Below are 16,867 nucleotides of genomic sequence, written 5' to 3' on the forward strand. Positions count from 1 at the left end.
TGCCATTTAAAAATGTTATTAAAGTTATTTACTGTGTAAGAATGTAAAAAGGAATATCAAGTTATTTGAAATGTTTAACCTGAAACAAAATCAAAGGTAAAGGTAATTTAAAAGGCAGCAAAGCTGACTTGGATCAATTGGAATTATTCTGCACCTTCATAGAGTGCCAAACAAATAAAAAAATAGTTAGGAGACAAGGACTGGCAGACATTGTCTACATAAAAAATATACACAGAGTTATGTACCGTGTTGAGCTTTGCTGACAGAAACAGGTTAGAGTATACTGACTGACAGCCTGAGGTAATGGTTCCAAACACAAGCCAAACAAAGAGATTTGAAGTTGGCAACTTGGGTGAGTGCCTTTCTGGGAAAAATCCAAATCCACCATCATCTAACACCAGACATAGATTCAAAAACTTCAACGTCTTGGTGTAAGAGGGGAGGCAGTGTCTGTAAGGGGAGGTGGAGGTTATCACTTCAATAAAATCTGTCTTTTCAAGGTGTAAGAATTTGGTCTCACACTCATTTCCTGCTGACACAATAGCACCTTAGTCTGGCAGAATAACAGGATAATAAAAATAATGTACAATAATTGCAAAAATTCAGGAGGGTATGCCTGAATTCCACAGATTCTTGTCCTTTGTCATGTCCTGAACAGCTCAGGCAGGGATGTACCATTGGCACCCCCAGTATATCTTCAGGATAAAGAGTGGCAAAATCTTACACACTTTTCCTGATTATAACAAATAATTGGGTGTGTAATTTAAGATAATATTTTAAATTGTGTTTAAAAGTAATACTTTCTTACTGAGGATCAGGGCTAGAAAATGGCTTAGTTTTCGTCTAATGTTTAAGCAACAAATAAATGAATTGTAACAAGATTGATTTTCTATACACTGGCTATACACTGTAATAAAAAATGAGCTGTTGAGAACTGTTTTAGAAAAGTAACTTTTTCATTTTGGTAATATTTATGTAGTTGTGAAGAAAATGCAGTCATAAATAGCAAAGTGAATACCATAGAATGAAGGGGTCATTAACCTAGCCATGGTTACAATTAAAAAAAAAACCTCCTCCAATTTAGCCTGAAACAGCATCTGAAATGTCTCATTTCGTAATAATATGGTATTAAAATTCCAGCAGGAGGCCCATGAAAATTTATTAGTTAGTATATATCACAGAAATTTGCATAGTGAGCTTATAGCAGCCTGGGTAGTATCCCAGCATTGTGTACCACTGAAAAAATAGCCTGGGGGTGAAAATATAAGAAACCCTGGAGTATGATTTATGTCTAGTAAAACAAAAAAAGTAAATTAATTGGCTGAGGGGTTAAATATGCACCATACATCTCCCATACCTAGATCAGACAATTTCTCAAAGCTGTAGATAGCAGAAACTGGGCATTCATCTCCTTCGATTTCGATCTGTCAAGGACAAGATTTATGACAGCATTCATATCTGCACCAAGAATAATATTAAACACTGGGAGCTCCAGCAGGTATTGGTCGGGAGATTAAAAAAAGCTGGTCTGAACATCAAAGGGGCGTAGGGGCAACTGAAAAAAAAGCAATATTTTTTCAGGAAATATTTGTTTTCAAACATGGAATCGCTGTAATTCATCACCTTCTAACAGACATTCGCAAATTTCCTCACCATACAATTAAGGCTCCCTGTGTATTGCTCCCTGTAGAAGAGGAGGCTGCCACATAGTAATGCTTACTAGCAAATGTTTAAAAAAAACTTGTTGTGTTTCCAGATGAAATGGCTGTATCTTGGCAACACCTATTTTCTTCTTTGTAACAAATATAGACACATTTGGTAAGAGAATTTAGCCCACATACTGTACGTTTCAGAACAAAACAGTGAAATTAGTCATGAGTCTTAGAGACCAAATGCAATGTCAAAGAGGAATAAATAATGTCTTGTACAGATAATGCTTATACAGCAGCTGCTAAGTGTGTGTGAATTGTGACAGAAATTATATTCTTAACCAACATGTTAGTTAGAAGTATATAAGATTGGTTACAACCAAAAGAGGGCCATTTGGTCCATCAAACCGTATGGTTTTAAGAAGCTAATTGATGTGAGGATTTCATCCAGCAATTTTCTAAAGTAGTTTCACTACTGATTCTGAAGAAATACAATGCAATATCACTGTTATGATATTATGAAGTTCCCTTCTTGCCGTTTCTTGCATGATTAAAAGGATTCATTTTTCTAGCCAATAAGTGTAGGGCACTCCTTTAGGTCTGGGAATGTATCTGGTTTATCTCTTCTGGACTGGTTTCAGAGCAGCAACACATTTTTCTAATGTGGTGACCACAATTATACACAACATTCTAAATGAGATCTTGCTAATGCATTGTGCAATTTTGAAGTGCCTTGATTTAAAGTCTACGTGTTTAACTACAGTTCTAGTAGGTACTGCAGCTGCATCAGCATGCAAAGAACAGGAAGAGGTTTATTACAGGCTGAAAGGAAAAGATGCATTTTGGCTGTGGAGCCTTCTTCAGGTGTAACACCTCATCATAAATGCTTATTAATTCATATAGCATCTCTCATGATACTTCATCTTAAGGCAAATTACAATAAAAAAGCAGTGGGAATTGAAGAGGTCATTAAACAGAAATATTAGAAAATCTAGAGTATAAATGTGATTTTAAAACCGAATTTGATAGTGCTAATCAATACCTGGAGATCTAGTATCCTGCAAGATCTACAGTACTATGCAGGAGATAATTACACATTATGTCATACAGGCCAAGTGATGTCTTGAAATATAACCCTTATTGAGTATTCCCAAAAAGTTACAACAAAAAGTTGTAACCTATACACTTAGTTTAGTTGCATTTAGTGATTTCTAAATTCCTGGAATTAATTCCAGTTAGATTTCCAGCTACAGTATGTCCTTTGGGATTGGTGTCTGTGCTGTGCTTGATGTAGTGTGGGAAGTTTATTTTATGAAGCCCCTTTAGGATTTTCAATTCTTTGGTTAAATCTCCCCCAAGATGGCTTTTGTGTTCAAGATTTAAGAAATGTATAAATTGCTTATTTAAGCATGAAAGATTATTGTTGTTATTGCTACAAGCATTCATTTAATCAAGATTAGACTACAGTAATGTCTTGCTTACTTGAATGTCCTCTAATGCTCACATTGCTCACTAAAAGTACTTTACATCACTGACTGTTTACATTTTTAAAACTTGCTTTAAAGCATTTAATTTGTAATTAATTTAGGCTTATTTTTCTTTTGACTTGGCATTGGTTCTTTCATTTTCTTTTTGCTTCTATCTTGTTTTTCAAGATTTTTTTAATATATCATGTTTTATAAAAAAAAAATCTTGAAAAACACTCATCAATAAAACTGTACCATTATATTTTTTTTCCCAGTGGTAAAGAAGCCCACTCAATTAGCTACTGTATGTTTGCATGTTGTCCCACAACTGTTTGCACACAGAGCAAAACTATAGATTTTTGATTTGGCTTATTTGTAGTTAATTAATAAAAGAACTAAACTCTTCATGTGCTCTCAAAAATCCAAGGGAAAAGAAAAAGATGAAGCTGTATGTGTGACTGAACTTCTCATTGTATCTGTTTGTCAAAAGGACAGTTCTTGACAACATGAAGGAGAGAAAAAGAGGACAGTCATGATGAGAGCCGATGTCAAAAAACGTAAGAGCAGGTTCATCCTGGATCTATGCTCTAGGAGCTGCTGATTGAAAAGGAAGCTCATAAAGGTAGATGCACCTTTTCAGTGCACATCAAAGTGTTAGGCTGTAAAGTGTACGGTAAATTAAGTTATTCTTTTCCTCTTGTTTTTGAACAGTTTGATATAAGTCATAAAGGCATATGTCAAACTGGAACTTTGATAAGAACCCTGATGCACCCTGTGACACTTCTCAACATGTTGTTCTGAGGTGCTTTCCAATTAGTTTTAACACACTCCTAAAAAGGAAAACAGCAGGAAAATTCTTAGTGGCACTGTATGCAGACAAGCTGTTGGTTCCTTTAAGATTCCCTGCAGTGCAGTCACCATATATTTTCCTGTTTGGAGTGATTGATTGGTTCACATTTTTTTTAAACCCAGGCAACATCCAATTTTAAAACCCCAAATCAGCACCACAACCTACAGTATAAAGTCTTATGTTAAGCTGAGTGGCTCTTTATGAAGTGTAAATTCATGGGGTATTGTTTAAGTGGCAAATGAGAAACATCACAACTCCCACTTATAGCAGGCAGTCTAGCAGACACCCAAGCTGTGACCATGGACACTGGTAAATGTGAAACTGAGGCTTTTCAACTACTGTACATCTTATTCCCACAGTCCTCTTTACCCCTCATCCTCCATGTACTGTATTTCCCTCTCCTCCCAGATAAGTGTGGATGTACCTTGTGTTACCCTCTCAAATGGACCACACAGGAATGTTCAAGTCCCTGGTGGAATTTCAGAGAAGCTAATTGCAGTTCTTAAGTAACAACTATTGACATGTAACTGTCCAACTACTTACATCTCAGCCTTTCTCGACAGCCTCATGAGACCGCTGGTTGAAGATCTTCCCTCATACATCAAAGACACCAACCACGCGCTCCAACTTTTCAATGATTTCCAATTTCAGGGTACCGAATGCCACATTTTTACCATGGACATCACATCTCTGTACACCGTCATTCCCCATAATGACGGCCTTACAGCCCTCAAGCACACGCTGGACAAACGCACAGTGCTTGATCCACCCACCCACACCCTGGTACGCCTTGCAGAATTGGTCCTCACACTGAACGCATTCTCTTTCAATAATCTTTTTTACCAACAGGTCAGTGGAGTTGCCATGGGCACCAGAATGGGACCCAGCTATGCCAACATTTTTGTCGGCTGGGTAGAAGAACGCTTCTTCGCTTCCTACACTGGCTATGTCCCTGACCTCTACAAACGATATATTGATGACTGCGTCGGTGCCGCCACATGCTCCAACGATCAGCTTGAATTTTTCCTGCACCATTTCACCAACTTCCACCCGTCCCTCAAATATACGGTTAACATTTCTTCCACCACTCTTCCGTTTCTAGACATCCACTTGTCTATCAACTACCCCCGACTGTCCACTTCAGTTTATTACAAACCCACGGATTCACACAGCTACCTCCTGTACAGCTCATTTCACCCCAACCACACTAAAAACTCTCTTCCTTTTTCACAGTTCCTTAGGTTACGACGATTATGCAGCGACGACATCGACTTCGAAAACCAAGCCCTCGAAATGTACTCATTTTTTATCAACAGAGGATACCCCAGCAGTGTGATTGACAGGGCCCTTGCCCGAGCCAAAAACACCCCCCGGACCATCAACCCGATCAGGAACTCCCGCCGTAACAACCGCATTCCTTTGGTGCTTCCTTACCACCCTAACACACTTCCTATCCCCAGGACCATTAACCAGAACTTTTCCATCCTACAGGATGATCCCTCCATTGGGGCCCTCTTTTCTGATCGCCCTATCATCTCATATCGCCGACCACCTAATCTGCGTAACCTCCTTGTCCACAGCTCCCTTGACCGCCCTCAGCAACCATCCACACCAGGCACTTTCCCTTGCAAAAGAGCTCGCTGTATCACCTGCAAGTACACAGCCACCACCACACTCATTCAAGGCCCCTCAGGACAATTCCGGATCACCCAGACAGCATCTTGTACCTCCAGCAACCTTATTTACTGTATCTCTTGCAGTAAATGCCCAGCCATCTACATTGGGGAAACAGGAAGGAGACTCGGAGACCGCTTCAGAGAACACGTCAGGGCTGTGAAGATTAAAGATCTCTCCAAGCCCATTGTTTCTCATTTCACCTCTGACGGCCACGACCACTCTAATCTCTCCGTCTGTGTTCTCAAAGACGGTTTTCCGAACTCATACATCAGAAAGACCACCGAAACTAAAATTATTCTGCAGCTAGGATCACACATTCTCCCTTCCCTTAACGACAGATTACTGTTCTTTTAAATTTTCTCCATTCATTGGAAGTTTCATTTCACACCTCTCTGCACCCATTCTGACTTCACACCTCTTGATTGGCCTCTCTTTCTGTCCCCTGCTCCCGCCTCTCACTCCTCCTCCCTCTCAACCTTTGTTCTCCCGCTACTTTACCTTTGCCTACTGCCCTGTCTCTCTCACACCTGAAGAAGGCTCCACGGCCGAAACGTTGTGTTCTCTTTCTTCTTTTTTTCAGCATGGAATAAACCTATTACTTGTTCCTTTGCAGCCTACGCATGCTGACGCAGCTACCCACCTGAACTACTATTGACTTTACATGAGCAATGTAGAAGTATGATTTTTATTGAAACATGGATTGCAGACAGTTGATCGCCCTGCCATTATTTTTTATCTTCAGTAATGTGAATACTAGATATTTACATTCAATAATTAGAAATATGAATAATTAGTTACATTGAATTATCTAAGGGAAACAAAACAAATCTGCTGGCATTTGTACAGCCTTTTCAAATCTGCCTGAAAACTACAGAAATGCAGGACTTCAGAATTACGTTGAATAAAAGCTGGATCATTGAATGCATCACAGATCATTAAGTTTTTCTGCTGAGAAAAAAACATTAATTCTGCTTTATTTAGCATATTTAAATTTGTAATTGACTGTTATTGTCAGTAACTCTTCTCTTAGACCACCCCCACTCTGATACAGAACCAACTGTTATTCTTTTTATCTTTATCTCATCCCAGCAAAGGTGAGATGATGACTATCTACGTGTACTGCCAACATTTTCATTATCATCACTGTTTATGCTGTTTAAGTCCCATAGTCCTGCATAAAAAAGTGGTTTTAAACAAGTGGTGTTGTTTCATCTGTCTAGCATGTTTGGTAGTTAGTGGGTAATTGATCATCAGGATAGACATACTTTACTTTGTATAGGTACTCTACTGTACCTACTGTACTGTATTTGGTCACAAATAAGACATGCTTTATAGTATCAGAAGTATTTTCTGTTTAATTGCGATGGTATGTGTGCCAAAATATCTTCTTTTGCTGAGGCTGACTATATACCATCCAGAGTTGGCTAATGAGCCTATCATTAAGATGGCATTACTTACAGTATACAGTACCATAAACAACATCCTTCATATCCTTCATATATGTCTTGTCTGCTAAAGCTTGAGTTGTTATGGGTGAAAAATATTATTTTTTTCTGGCAATGTGATCTGGGCCCTTTAGACAAAGCTAGTGCACACTATACTGTGCAACATCAAGCTCCCCAAATACTGGAATTTGTGTGAAAAAAAACAATGAGAGAAAAAGAGTGGAAAGGAATTCTAAGTATCTTCATCCTTGGGCTTTGAAATGATAAATGAGTTTCTTATGAGGCGATTACAGTATAGGAAATATTATTAGAATCTTCAGGAAATTATGGAATTCGAATGGTGTTTCACTAGGGGCTACACCACAGATAAAGTCAAGTAATTCTCCTTTTATCAGATGACAGAGTTCTCAGTTCCATATTGTAGACATGTTTTTATCTCTGTTGCATCTTCATACACCACAAAAACTAGTTTTTACAGTGACACTTACAAAAGGCAGTGTCCAAACTACAATCATTTAATATCTTTTCAGGGAAAGACCGAACAAAGACCTTCCAGGAGTTCATCTGATGAAAGTAGTTCAGACACTTTGTTAGATCTTAACAACCTCTAATCAGACCAGAGACGAGCTGACACAACATAACTGTGCTAATAAGCCATTCATCTGTCTATTAATAGAAATGTGCTTATTCAACAAGGGGACAGCTTGCAGCCTGGAGCCAACCCTGAAAGCATAAGGAGAAAGGAAAGACTATGCTCTGGATATGACCCCAGGACACTGTAGGGAACACACACACATTAAAGGACCATTTAGAGATGACTCGTTAGCATGCCAATGAGAGGTGAGTGGTAATTCACACCAAGACAAAATATACAGAACATGCAAACTTCACACGGAAAGTGTCTCAGCCATCATTGAATCCAGGAGATGTGAGGCAGTAGGACTAATAACCATGTTAATGAGCCTCACTGAAATAAATCACTACTCGTTATTTTCTCTTATATTAAGTGTGTTGTTGCAACCCTTTTTATGATAAATGGACAGAACTGGATGGCTAAACCAAGAGTCTTTTAGATGAAGCTGCTGTTTTATTATGGGATTACATGTTTCAGATTTTATTTTAACAGAACTGGCACCCTCTGCTGAAGACATACTGGAATTACTGACATAAGGGGTTATTGTCCTTCTCAGACTGATTTACATTTTGTTGAAAGTTTTAATATTTTTATATTTGTGAATAAACCAAGTAAAAATAGTAAAAAAAAGTAAAAATAAGCTGCACATGGCACCAAGGTGAATGTATATTTTGTGTTGTGCATGTTCAGGTATAGTACTACAAAATCTTGGCCACTGTAAGTGTCAGACAAAAAAAATATAACAACTGTCTTTTAATTGTTTCTATTTGTGGTCATTCAAGCATCCTGTCCTACTGTAAGTGTAGTCCAACATTGTGTTTTTATACATTACAGATATGATTTGCTTTACAAAGTATACATGTCTTCCTGGTTATTAAACTGCAAATGTTTTTCACAGCAAAAGAGGGGGAATGATTTTGTTGTATACACATAAAGAATACATTTTTTAATCGCTTTATCAACACAGGGTTGCGGGGGAGCTGGAGCCTATCCCAGTAAGCAACAGGAGCAAGGCAGGAAACACCCATCGCAGTGCACGTACTGTACAAACACAAACATGCACACACTCGCAACAGGGACATTTTAACCAGAAGCCAGTTAAGCTTCCAGTACAGTAGTATGTCAGTATGAACTGGGGGAGGAAACTGGAGCATCCGGACGAAACCCACAAAAACACAGGGAGGCCATACAAACGCCACGCAGATAACACCCCAGGAATTAAACCCAGGGCCCTAGTGTTATGAGGCTTGAGAAGCTACCCAATTTCAGCATTTGACAATACTACTCTTAAAATTTTGACAAATATGATTTGCAACAAACTAAATATTTGATAAAAAATGATAAATTGTTTGAAAAGGAGTGTACTGTAAATAGTCAGAAGGACACCAAGGTACATACAATTAAATTGATAAATTGACCATAGCTAAAGATGACAACAATAACATTTTTTACAAATAAGGACGACGATAATCTGAAACCACAAAGGTGATCCTATTCACACTTCAAGTCAAGGTTACACTGGATTGCACTGGTAAATCCTAATTAAAGCACAATCGGCCTGAAGCTGTTAAATGTCTTCAATGACTCTATAGAACTACTGAAATACTCTAAATATAATGGAATGACCGTTGTGGCTTCAATTTGCTTTTATTTAAATAAATATTTATTGTAATTGAACACATACATCTGTGTGTTTTTCCTTTTTCCAGATTTGTATAATTTCTCAAAGAGTTAAATTAAATCATAGAAAATGCAAAACCCTCATTGGCTACAAGGTTTTCTAGAACTTGAAGGCTACTCTCCCAGAAAAACCTGTTACAGATTTAGTGGGCCGCGGGGAAAATGCACGCCACACTACGGACATCTGCACTGTTCACCTACTCCTTTATCATCAGCCTCCTGTGCCTCTTCATTCTTCTTAGTACAATTAACAGTAACCATTAAATAGTAAATAAAACATTAGATAAAAAATTATTGAAATGCATTTAAGATATGAAGAAAGCTGAGATCATTAACTGTGAATGTATGCATTAACCTGCTCTTCTTAAGCATCATCTACATCATTATGTAAAGCTACTCTTTTAATGTAGGTGTATATCGACAGTATTATTTTAAAATCTTTAAACCTTCCTGTCTTACATGCATTACACGTGGACAGTGTACACTGAAAATATCCAGGTGGGCGGATAACAAGGAAAAGTGGGCAGAATGGATCTTATTTCTTTGCCTAGCAGTGCCCTCATAGCATTGTGTTTTACAAGGTTGCGAGTCCGATAAGTGGCTCATGTGGAGAATGTCTTTAACAGGTCAATCAGAAGAAGTGGTGTAGCACGTTTCCTTTTGTTATGCTCTTAGATGGTGCAATGTGTGAATGATTTAGTGATCATTGCTGGAAGATGAGTAGAAAAAAGATGTAGAACCCAGCAGATAAAATACCTTAGATGCAGCTAAAGAGCCTCATATTCAATTGAGATGAATAGAGAGCATGAAGGGGTATTTCGGTAAGCCATGGACTGACTATACACTTATGCTGTTAAAAGCAATTTTGAGCATGGCTTGATACACAAGCTTAAAATCATATTATTCTATTCTTCTGATCCCTCCAGTGGGACTGTACAGAGGTCTCATGTCTCAAGAGCTGCAGGAGTCTTTTCAGTGTGAAATCCATTCTCCCACCTGCAGAAAGCATACCCTTGACTCTTGGTGGCCCAAAGGAAGCTGCACGGAGACTGACCAGAAGATGGCAGTAGAGCAACAGCACAGGCTATACCAGGCTACCTAACCTACATTTTTGTGTCATCATCAGGCTTCCAAACACCACAGAACACTTTTCCGAAAGACAAGAGGATCGGTCATCGTAAGCGAACAGCTTGGTAGCCCAGGGTAACCAATTTAAGAAGCATTTTGCAAAGCTGGGCTGACACAGAATTTGTTGTACTCGTCAGGTAACTGACATTGAATATTTTGATTTCCTCTGCCAACAGATGTTGCCTTTTCAATGTTTTGGCTTTGGCAATGAATCTGAGCAACTATGAAGCATGAAACACTCAAAACAGGTTTGTGCTGTTGTATAAAAACAGTTGAAATGACACCAACCAGATACTTTGCAGCTATCTAAAACAATAGTTTTTGTTTAGTTTGTTTAGTTGACTGATTATATTTTAGTTGGATCTTTAGAAAACAAAGAACACAAAGCAGAAAAAACACAAAACACAATATAGATATGCTTCATCAGGGAGTATGACTTTAACAGATTTGATTGCAAGAGTACAATTAGAACCAGAGCTGAAAGAACAAGATAAATTAAATGCAAAAAAGATGCAATTAAATTGATGTTTCTAAACCAGGTACTGAAATAGCATTTCAGGTTTAAAGCATAAAACTAATATGCTTTGAATGTGAGTGTGCTTCCCTTTAAAATTAGTTTCTCATTTTGATTACACTTTGAAAGTTGTAGAGATGCTTTAAAACATTAGATAAGGCAACTGAATGGACCGTCGAACTACTGAAATATAAAATCAGGACTAAGGTTTCTATTCATAACCTGGATTCCAAAACACAGAACATTTGACTCAGAGATGATATCACAAACAGCTTGTTGATTATGCAATTGATTGCTTATTAGCTCAGTTACATATTGTACAGTAGTTAAATGATAAAGATGGAATAAAAGATTTGCATTGGAGCAGGTAGGGACATTTTTAGGCTGTGAATTCAAGACAAGAAAATGAATAAACGTTTTTAAAGGATAAACATCTTCTGACTTGATGGAAAACATACCTGTATGATGTAAAGTTATCATAGGAGCCAACAGTGTAGTGCCTGAACAGCCTCTTTGTTCGGTCCTCCCGGGTTTCTGAAAACAGAAACAAACAACTAAATAAATTCTTGTAAAGCTGTTACAGGAAGTCACAAAAATATCTCACAATAAGCAGAAAGACATTTACATTTTTGTTTTGCTAGCCCGGATAACACTAGGGTTTAAATATGTCTGTTTTAAGGCTTTGGGGATAATTTTGTCTTGACAATTAGAGAGGTTGTTAAGTTCTAATGGTTTTAAATTAGAAAGCAAAACAGAACATGCAAAGCTGATTTAATTGCCCTTGGTAATCTATGGGCATGGAAATCCATTTTCATTAAACTGACCCAGAACATTGGTTGGTTCAAGTCCTTTGTAAACCTGTAAAAATTGAGATATGACACTGGATGGCCCAGCTTCCATATAAAGTAATTTCTTGACAGCTATCATCTATGTTCATGCACACTCCTAGTAGGCTTGCATAAAACTGAAGTTCTGTAAATTTTCATGTATAACTTCCAGAGCTCAAAATCTAGGTTATGGATTCTGAAAACGATCCTATTTAGCTTATAGTATTTGTGTGATACAATTTTTGACAGATTTGGGCTGCAGTGTGCAAGAGGCCACCAATACAAATGCTTTGGTCAAAATGGTTAGACTGCTAAATATAACCCAAGGGTAACTACTGGAGGGGCACTTTGTATGGCAGTCTTTGTAAAAGGGGACAACTATGCATCAGTACCAAACAGCTCAGGAGAAAATTCTAATGTCAGGATGATCAAGGTGGAGAGGAAGGGTTAGTAAGAATAAGGATTCTTCAAATTTATAAGCTTTTCATCCTGAGAAAACATGTAGAAGAGGACCTACTTCCTCCACCAGTGAAGTGCAGTACAGTAGTTGGGTAATTTGAGAGCCATTATGTACAGTATCAGCAGCCCCACTAAAAGGAGATCAGATGGAGATGTGAACAACTGCTTCACCAGATAAATTAAGGAGGAAAAATAAGGAAGACTTGATTGTGAAAGGCCAGAGTGATTTAAGGCTAGACACTGGGGTTAATGTTCCTACTCTTTCAAAAACTGCAGTATATGCAATAGGATATTTAATGATCAAGTCATATGGGTCTCAGTTTAAAGTCTCATCCAAAAGACAGCATCTCTTAAAGCAAAGTTTCCCCAGTCACCATACTGAGGCATTAGTTTGGAAATCCTGCCACCTACTGGTTCACCAACACCACTTACAGCAGCCAATGTTTTCCTCAGAGGTCTCACAAATCCTAGCACTTGCTAGAGCAAGGCTTGCTTATGTACTGCATTTTTTCAAAAATCCATATTCCAATTGCTTCATCAGAGATTTAGGGTCTCAGGAGAGCTGAAGCCTGTCCTGGCAAACAACCATTGCAAGGGGGGGTACACACTGGAAGGGAAGCCAGTCCATCGCAGGGCACACCAAGACACAAACACAAACACAGACACCAGGCCAATTTTCCCAGAAGCCAACTCACTAACAGCGTGTCTTTCGATTGTGGGAGGAAACTGGAGCAACTGAAAGAAATCCATGTAAACACAGGGAGAACATGCAAACTCCTCACAGATAGCACCCCAGCAGTTGAACCCAGTTGAACCCAGGGTTTCAGCGGTGTGAAAGAAGCAATGCTAATCACTGCACCACTGTGGAACCCATGTTCTTTTATCTCTTGATTATGTCTTTGATTTGTCTAGCTTTGAAGAGATTTAAAAACCTCCAGTTCAAGAAACTTCAAACAAAACATGAAATAAAATGTAGTAAAACAGGTAAAGAAAAAATCTGATGTATCTAAGGTGTCCTACAACCTTACTACTCTTTCAACTGCCAACATAAGATGGTACTGTTAAGGCAGTATGGTTACATGTTTACGTACCACACAAACCTCATGAACTGTACCTTTCACCTCAACAATTTATGCAAACAGCTTCAGCTTGATACAAATAACCACACTGACAAAAACACACTGATACTCCACCATGCAGCCCCTTTAAAAACCTGATGTAAAATGGACAGAATTCAAACATATACATCAAATCTGATACAACAATCATGAATCTTCTGTCCATTACCTCACTGAAACTAGACTGGGAACCATTTATCCCGCTGATTGTAACTCATATATATCATTGGCAACAGCACCATAATTAAAATAATATCAGTAGTAATTAGACTATTCATTGAAATATCCAAATAAAAAGCAATCATTTCGCTTCACATGTTCACATGGTTCACTTTCATAGGCGTGACATGGGCCCACAATGACACCGCTTTCCTGATTTTAAAATAACCCACAGGTTTACATCTAAGTTTATATTTGTTCAATTATTATATAAAGAACAATAATCTAGGAATTAAATTCCTAAATTAATGTATGTACTATCCTGCATAAATTGCCATATGTGTACAATACAAACATATTATTTAATTAACTGTTTAGGTAATTAGTCTTGATGTGTCGTGAAAAAGTGCAATGTCCAACACTTTTTGAGAAAATGTGCTAAAGAGGAAAGATGAAATCTGTTTAAAAGTTTTTGGCTTCATCAGTCAGAGCTCTCGTTCTCAATGTTGTGGTGAACAGTCATTCGCTGAAAATTAATTTTCATCATGGTACATTAGACAGAAACATTATGTAAATGTACAACTGTTGCTCAAATTTGCCACGTAAACATATTCAAACATAATTTCTGAAGGTACATATTTATCCAAACACATACCGTACTGTTCCACCCCTGAAGATATTAAAAATAATTACAGGGATAGGTCTTCAATGGCTATTCAACAATGGCCAGTTCAGTCAGTTGAATTCATATGGTAAGTTAATAAAGTACAGGTGTAGCACATTACATAGTTACATGCCGTTCTTCGTCAGTGAAATGATACAATGCAGAGGTTAAGTTGTTTTAGTAAATCACCTTGTTTCAAATGCAAAATTGAAGTACAGAATGGAATGTGTGCATTATATCAGATTCTGCCACCTCAGGATCAATGTGAGCAATTGCCAATCCCCAGATTGAGTAAAATCGAGTTGAGGATATGATGTACTCTGTTCATTTCCTGATTTTGAGGGTTTGTGCAAAATAATGCCTGGGGAAACATACAGCAACTTAAGATAGTGTTAGACTTGCTGTACTGCAATATATTTTTAAGGTTTCAGCTAATTTTCTGTTAGAACTGGAACTCATTGTACTTATTCTTATTCTAGAATACAGTCATTTATCATGTGTAAGCACACGTTTAGGCTAATCAAGATAAGATTTCTTATATTTGAATAACTGAATTGCGATCAAGTGAGCTGGCCAGTAATTTACTATATTTAATAATACCCAGGAAAATACTACCCAAAGGGAAATAGTGCAGTCTTTTATAGAATGGAAGTATTTGCTCTCCTTATTGTTTAGAATCGATGCTTTATTGTGAATATTCTGTGAAATACTGATATCTTCAAGCTTTGATCATCTTCTATAAAAGGCAGTTTAATGTGAATTTGTATACATACAGTAAGTAAGCAAATCTGCACTGGGTTCTAACATTTTTCCATTTTCCATCTACTATGGGAGGTTATATTTTACCATTAAAAACAGTGGCAAAATTAAAAAAATGCATTGCCATTTGAAGAAAGCATGGAATATCTACATGAATTTCAAACATGTTAACAAAGTTCACAAAGGACAGGACAAAGTTCTGTGTAAGAAAGCGTCCCAGAAAAAACACAAAGCCTTTACCCTACTTAAACCCTAAGTTATCTACTTATTCATCAATTTGTACATGTAATCATCAATTCATAAAGTCTCTGAATATTATACTCTTGACCAATTTAGCACAGTACGTTGGAATGGCAAGAAGTGGTTCTTGAAAGTTACAGACTATTGATATTTACATTTCACAGCATCTGAAATTGATGTACTTAATTGCTAAAATAATTTCATTCAGCTTCTGCCAACAAAATTAGTCCAAGTGTTAAATGATTTAAGAGAGATCCATAAGACCTCTTAGGTTGTGGCTCTCCAATGACAAAGTTGGACACCCCTATTCCATAGAACTGATGACATGATCCTATGGTGTGCCTGCTGGTCGCACTGGATTCAATTTGTCCAGTGTATGACGTCCACATGATTCTTAAACTCCCAACATTTCTGTTAGTGACAGAACAGCCCAAAACACCACTTTCCAAACAAAAAACAACTTAGGAAAGACCACAAGACTCTCTGTTCTAAACGGAGGGGTAAAATACAGAAAAAATAGATCTAAATAAAAGATCTAAAGATCTAAGTTTCCCATAACTATATTGCAGCTGTACAGTATAAAGTTTCCTAAAACAACTCTTAAAAGCATGTCTATTTCAAAGGGAAAAAACCCCAAAAGAAAGCACTGTTTTATTTGTATTAATTCCCTCATCACGCTTACCTAGCTTTAGGTGATTTTTTACAAACGCATTTCTTTCTGAAATTAGACAGTTCTCAAGAAGATGAAGAATGTGCCTCATTTGAAGCTGGGAAATTAGTTTCTGACCTTACTATATGGCAATCAGTCTGATAATGAAAAAAGCCAGGAAAATATTTACTGCTGATTATCTCATGTTTTTGTGCAAGGTTTATGCATTACTGGTGAAGGGAAAAGCTGGAAACTTGCTGAGCCGCCCCCCTACTTTTTCTTAAAAGACATGATTCCTCACTACACATTCTATCTGGGGAGAAGTGTTTTTAATCAGTATTTAAAGGTCTCGATTTCGAACACCCACACATCATTAAAGTGGAACTTCCTTTCCCTACTGAGCCTCTAAAACTATACTCAATATTTTTTAATTTCTTGGAGTGCTTGAGCTTTGTGACAGAATGTCCAGAGAGATCACATTCTTATTCTTTGCACAGGTGTCTCAGAAGAAATGTGTGGAGTGTACTGCTCTAATTTTCTCCTGTTTGAGACAGAGGGCCTCCTGTTACAGTTTAATATAGCAATTGTTTGCAATCATTCAAATGTTAAATAATGCTCAATAAGCTTCCACGGATTCGTGATCTATAACAAAATGTTAAAAATGAATTCAAAAGGCATTGCTGACTCTAGAGCCCTCTATAGTAAGAATGTTGAAATCAGTTAATGTATCCTTTATTGCACTTCTACTGTGGAAGGTTGGTATTACTTTTTCATTAAGTTCCTTTAGGGAGAACATTTGTCATCAATGGGTTTTTCCTGTCACAAATGTGGTACATGTCTGTGCTCGTGTTAATACATTGACACTCAATTTACTTTTGTGGACATTTATGAAAACATTGCACATAGACAATTTTTTATTTACTATAAATGTTATTCACCATTGAACCCT

General features: G+C 37.5%; 1 protein-coding gene across 5 annotated transcripts in view; it reads right to left on the reverse strand.

Moving 5' to 3' along the window:
* The window catches only part of shank3a (SH3 and multiple ankyrin repeat domains 3a), a 639,129-nt gene that overhangs the window by 60,065 nt on the left and 562,197 nt on the right, over positions 1-16,867 (reverse strand). For all 5 annotated transcript variants that reach the window (XM_069192202.1, XM_069192204.1, XM_069192203.1 and 2 more), the window contains one exon: positions 11,502-11,577. In XM_069192202.1, the coding sequence (XP_069048303.1) occupies positions 11,502-11,577 (76 nt within the window). The remainder of the gene's footprint in view (positions 1-11,501; positions 11,578-16,867) is intronic.

The sequence above is a fragment of the Lepisosteus oculatus genome, chromosome 7, assembly GCF_040954835.1.
Source record: "Lepisosteus oculatus isolate fLepOcu1 chromosome 7, fLepOcu1.hap2, whole genome shotgun sequence".
Lineage (NCBI taxonomy): Eukaryota > Metazoa > Chordata > Actinopteri > Semionotiformes > Lepisosteidae > Lepisosteus > Lepisosteus oculatus.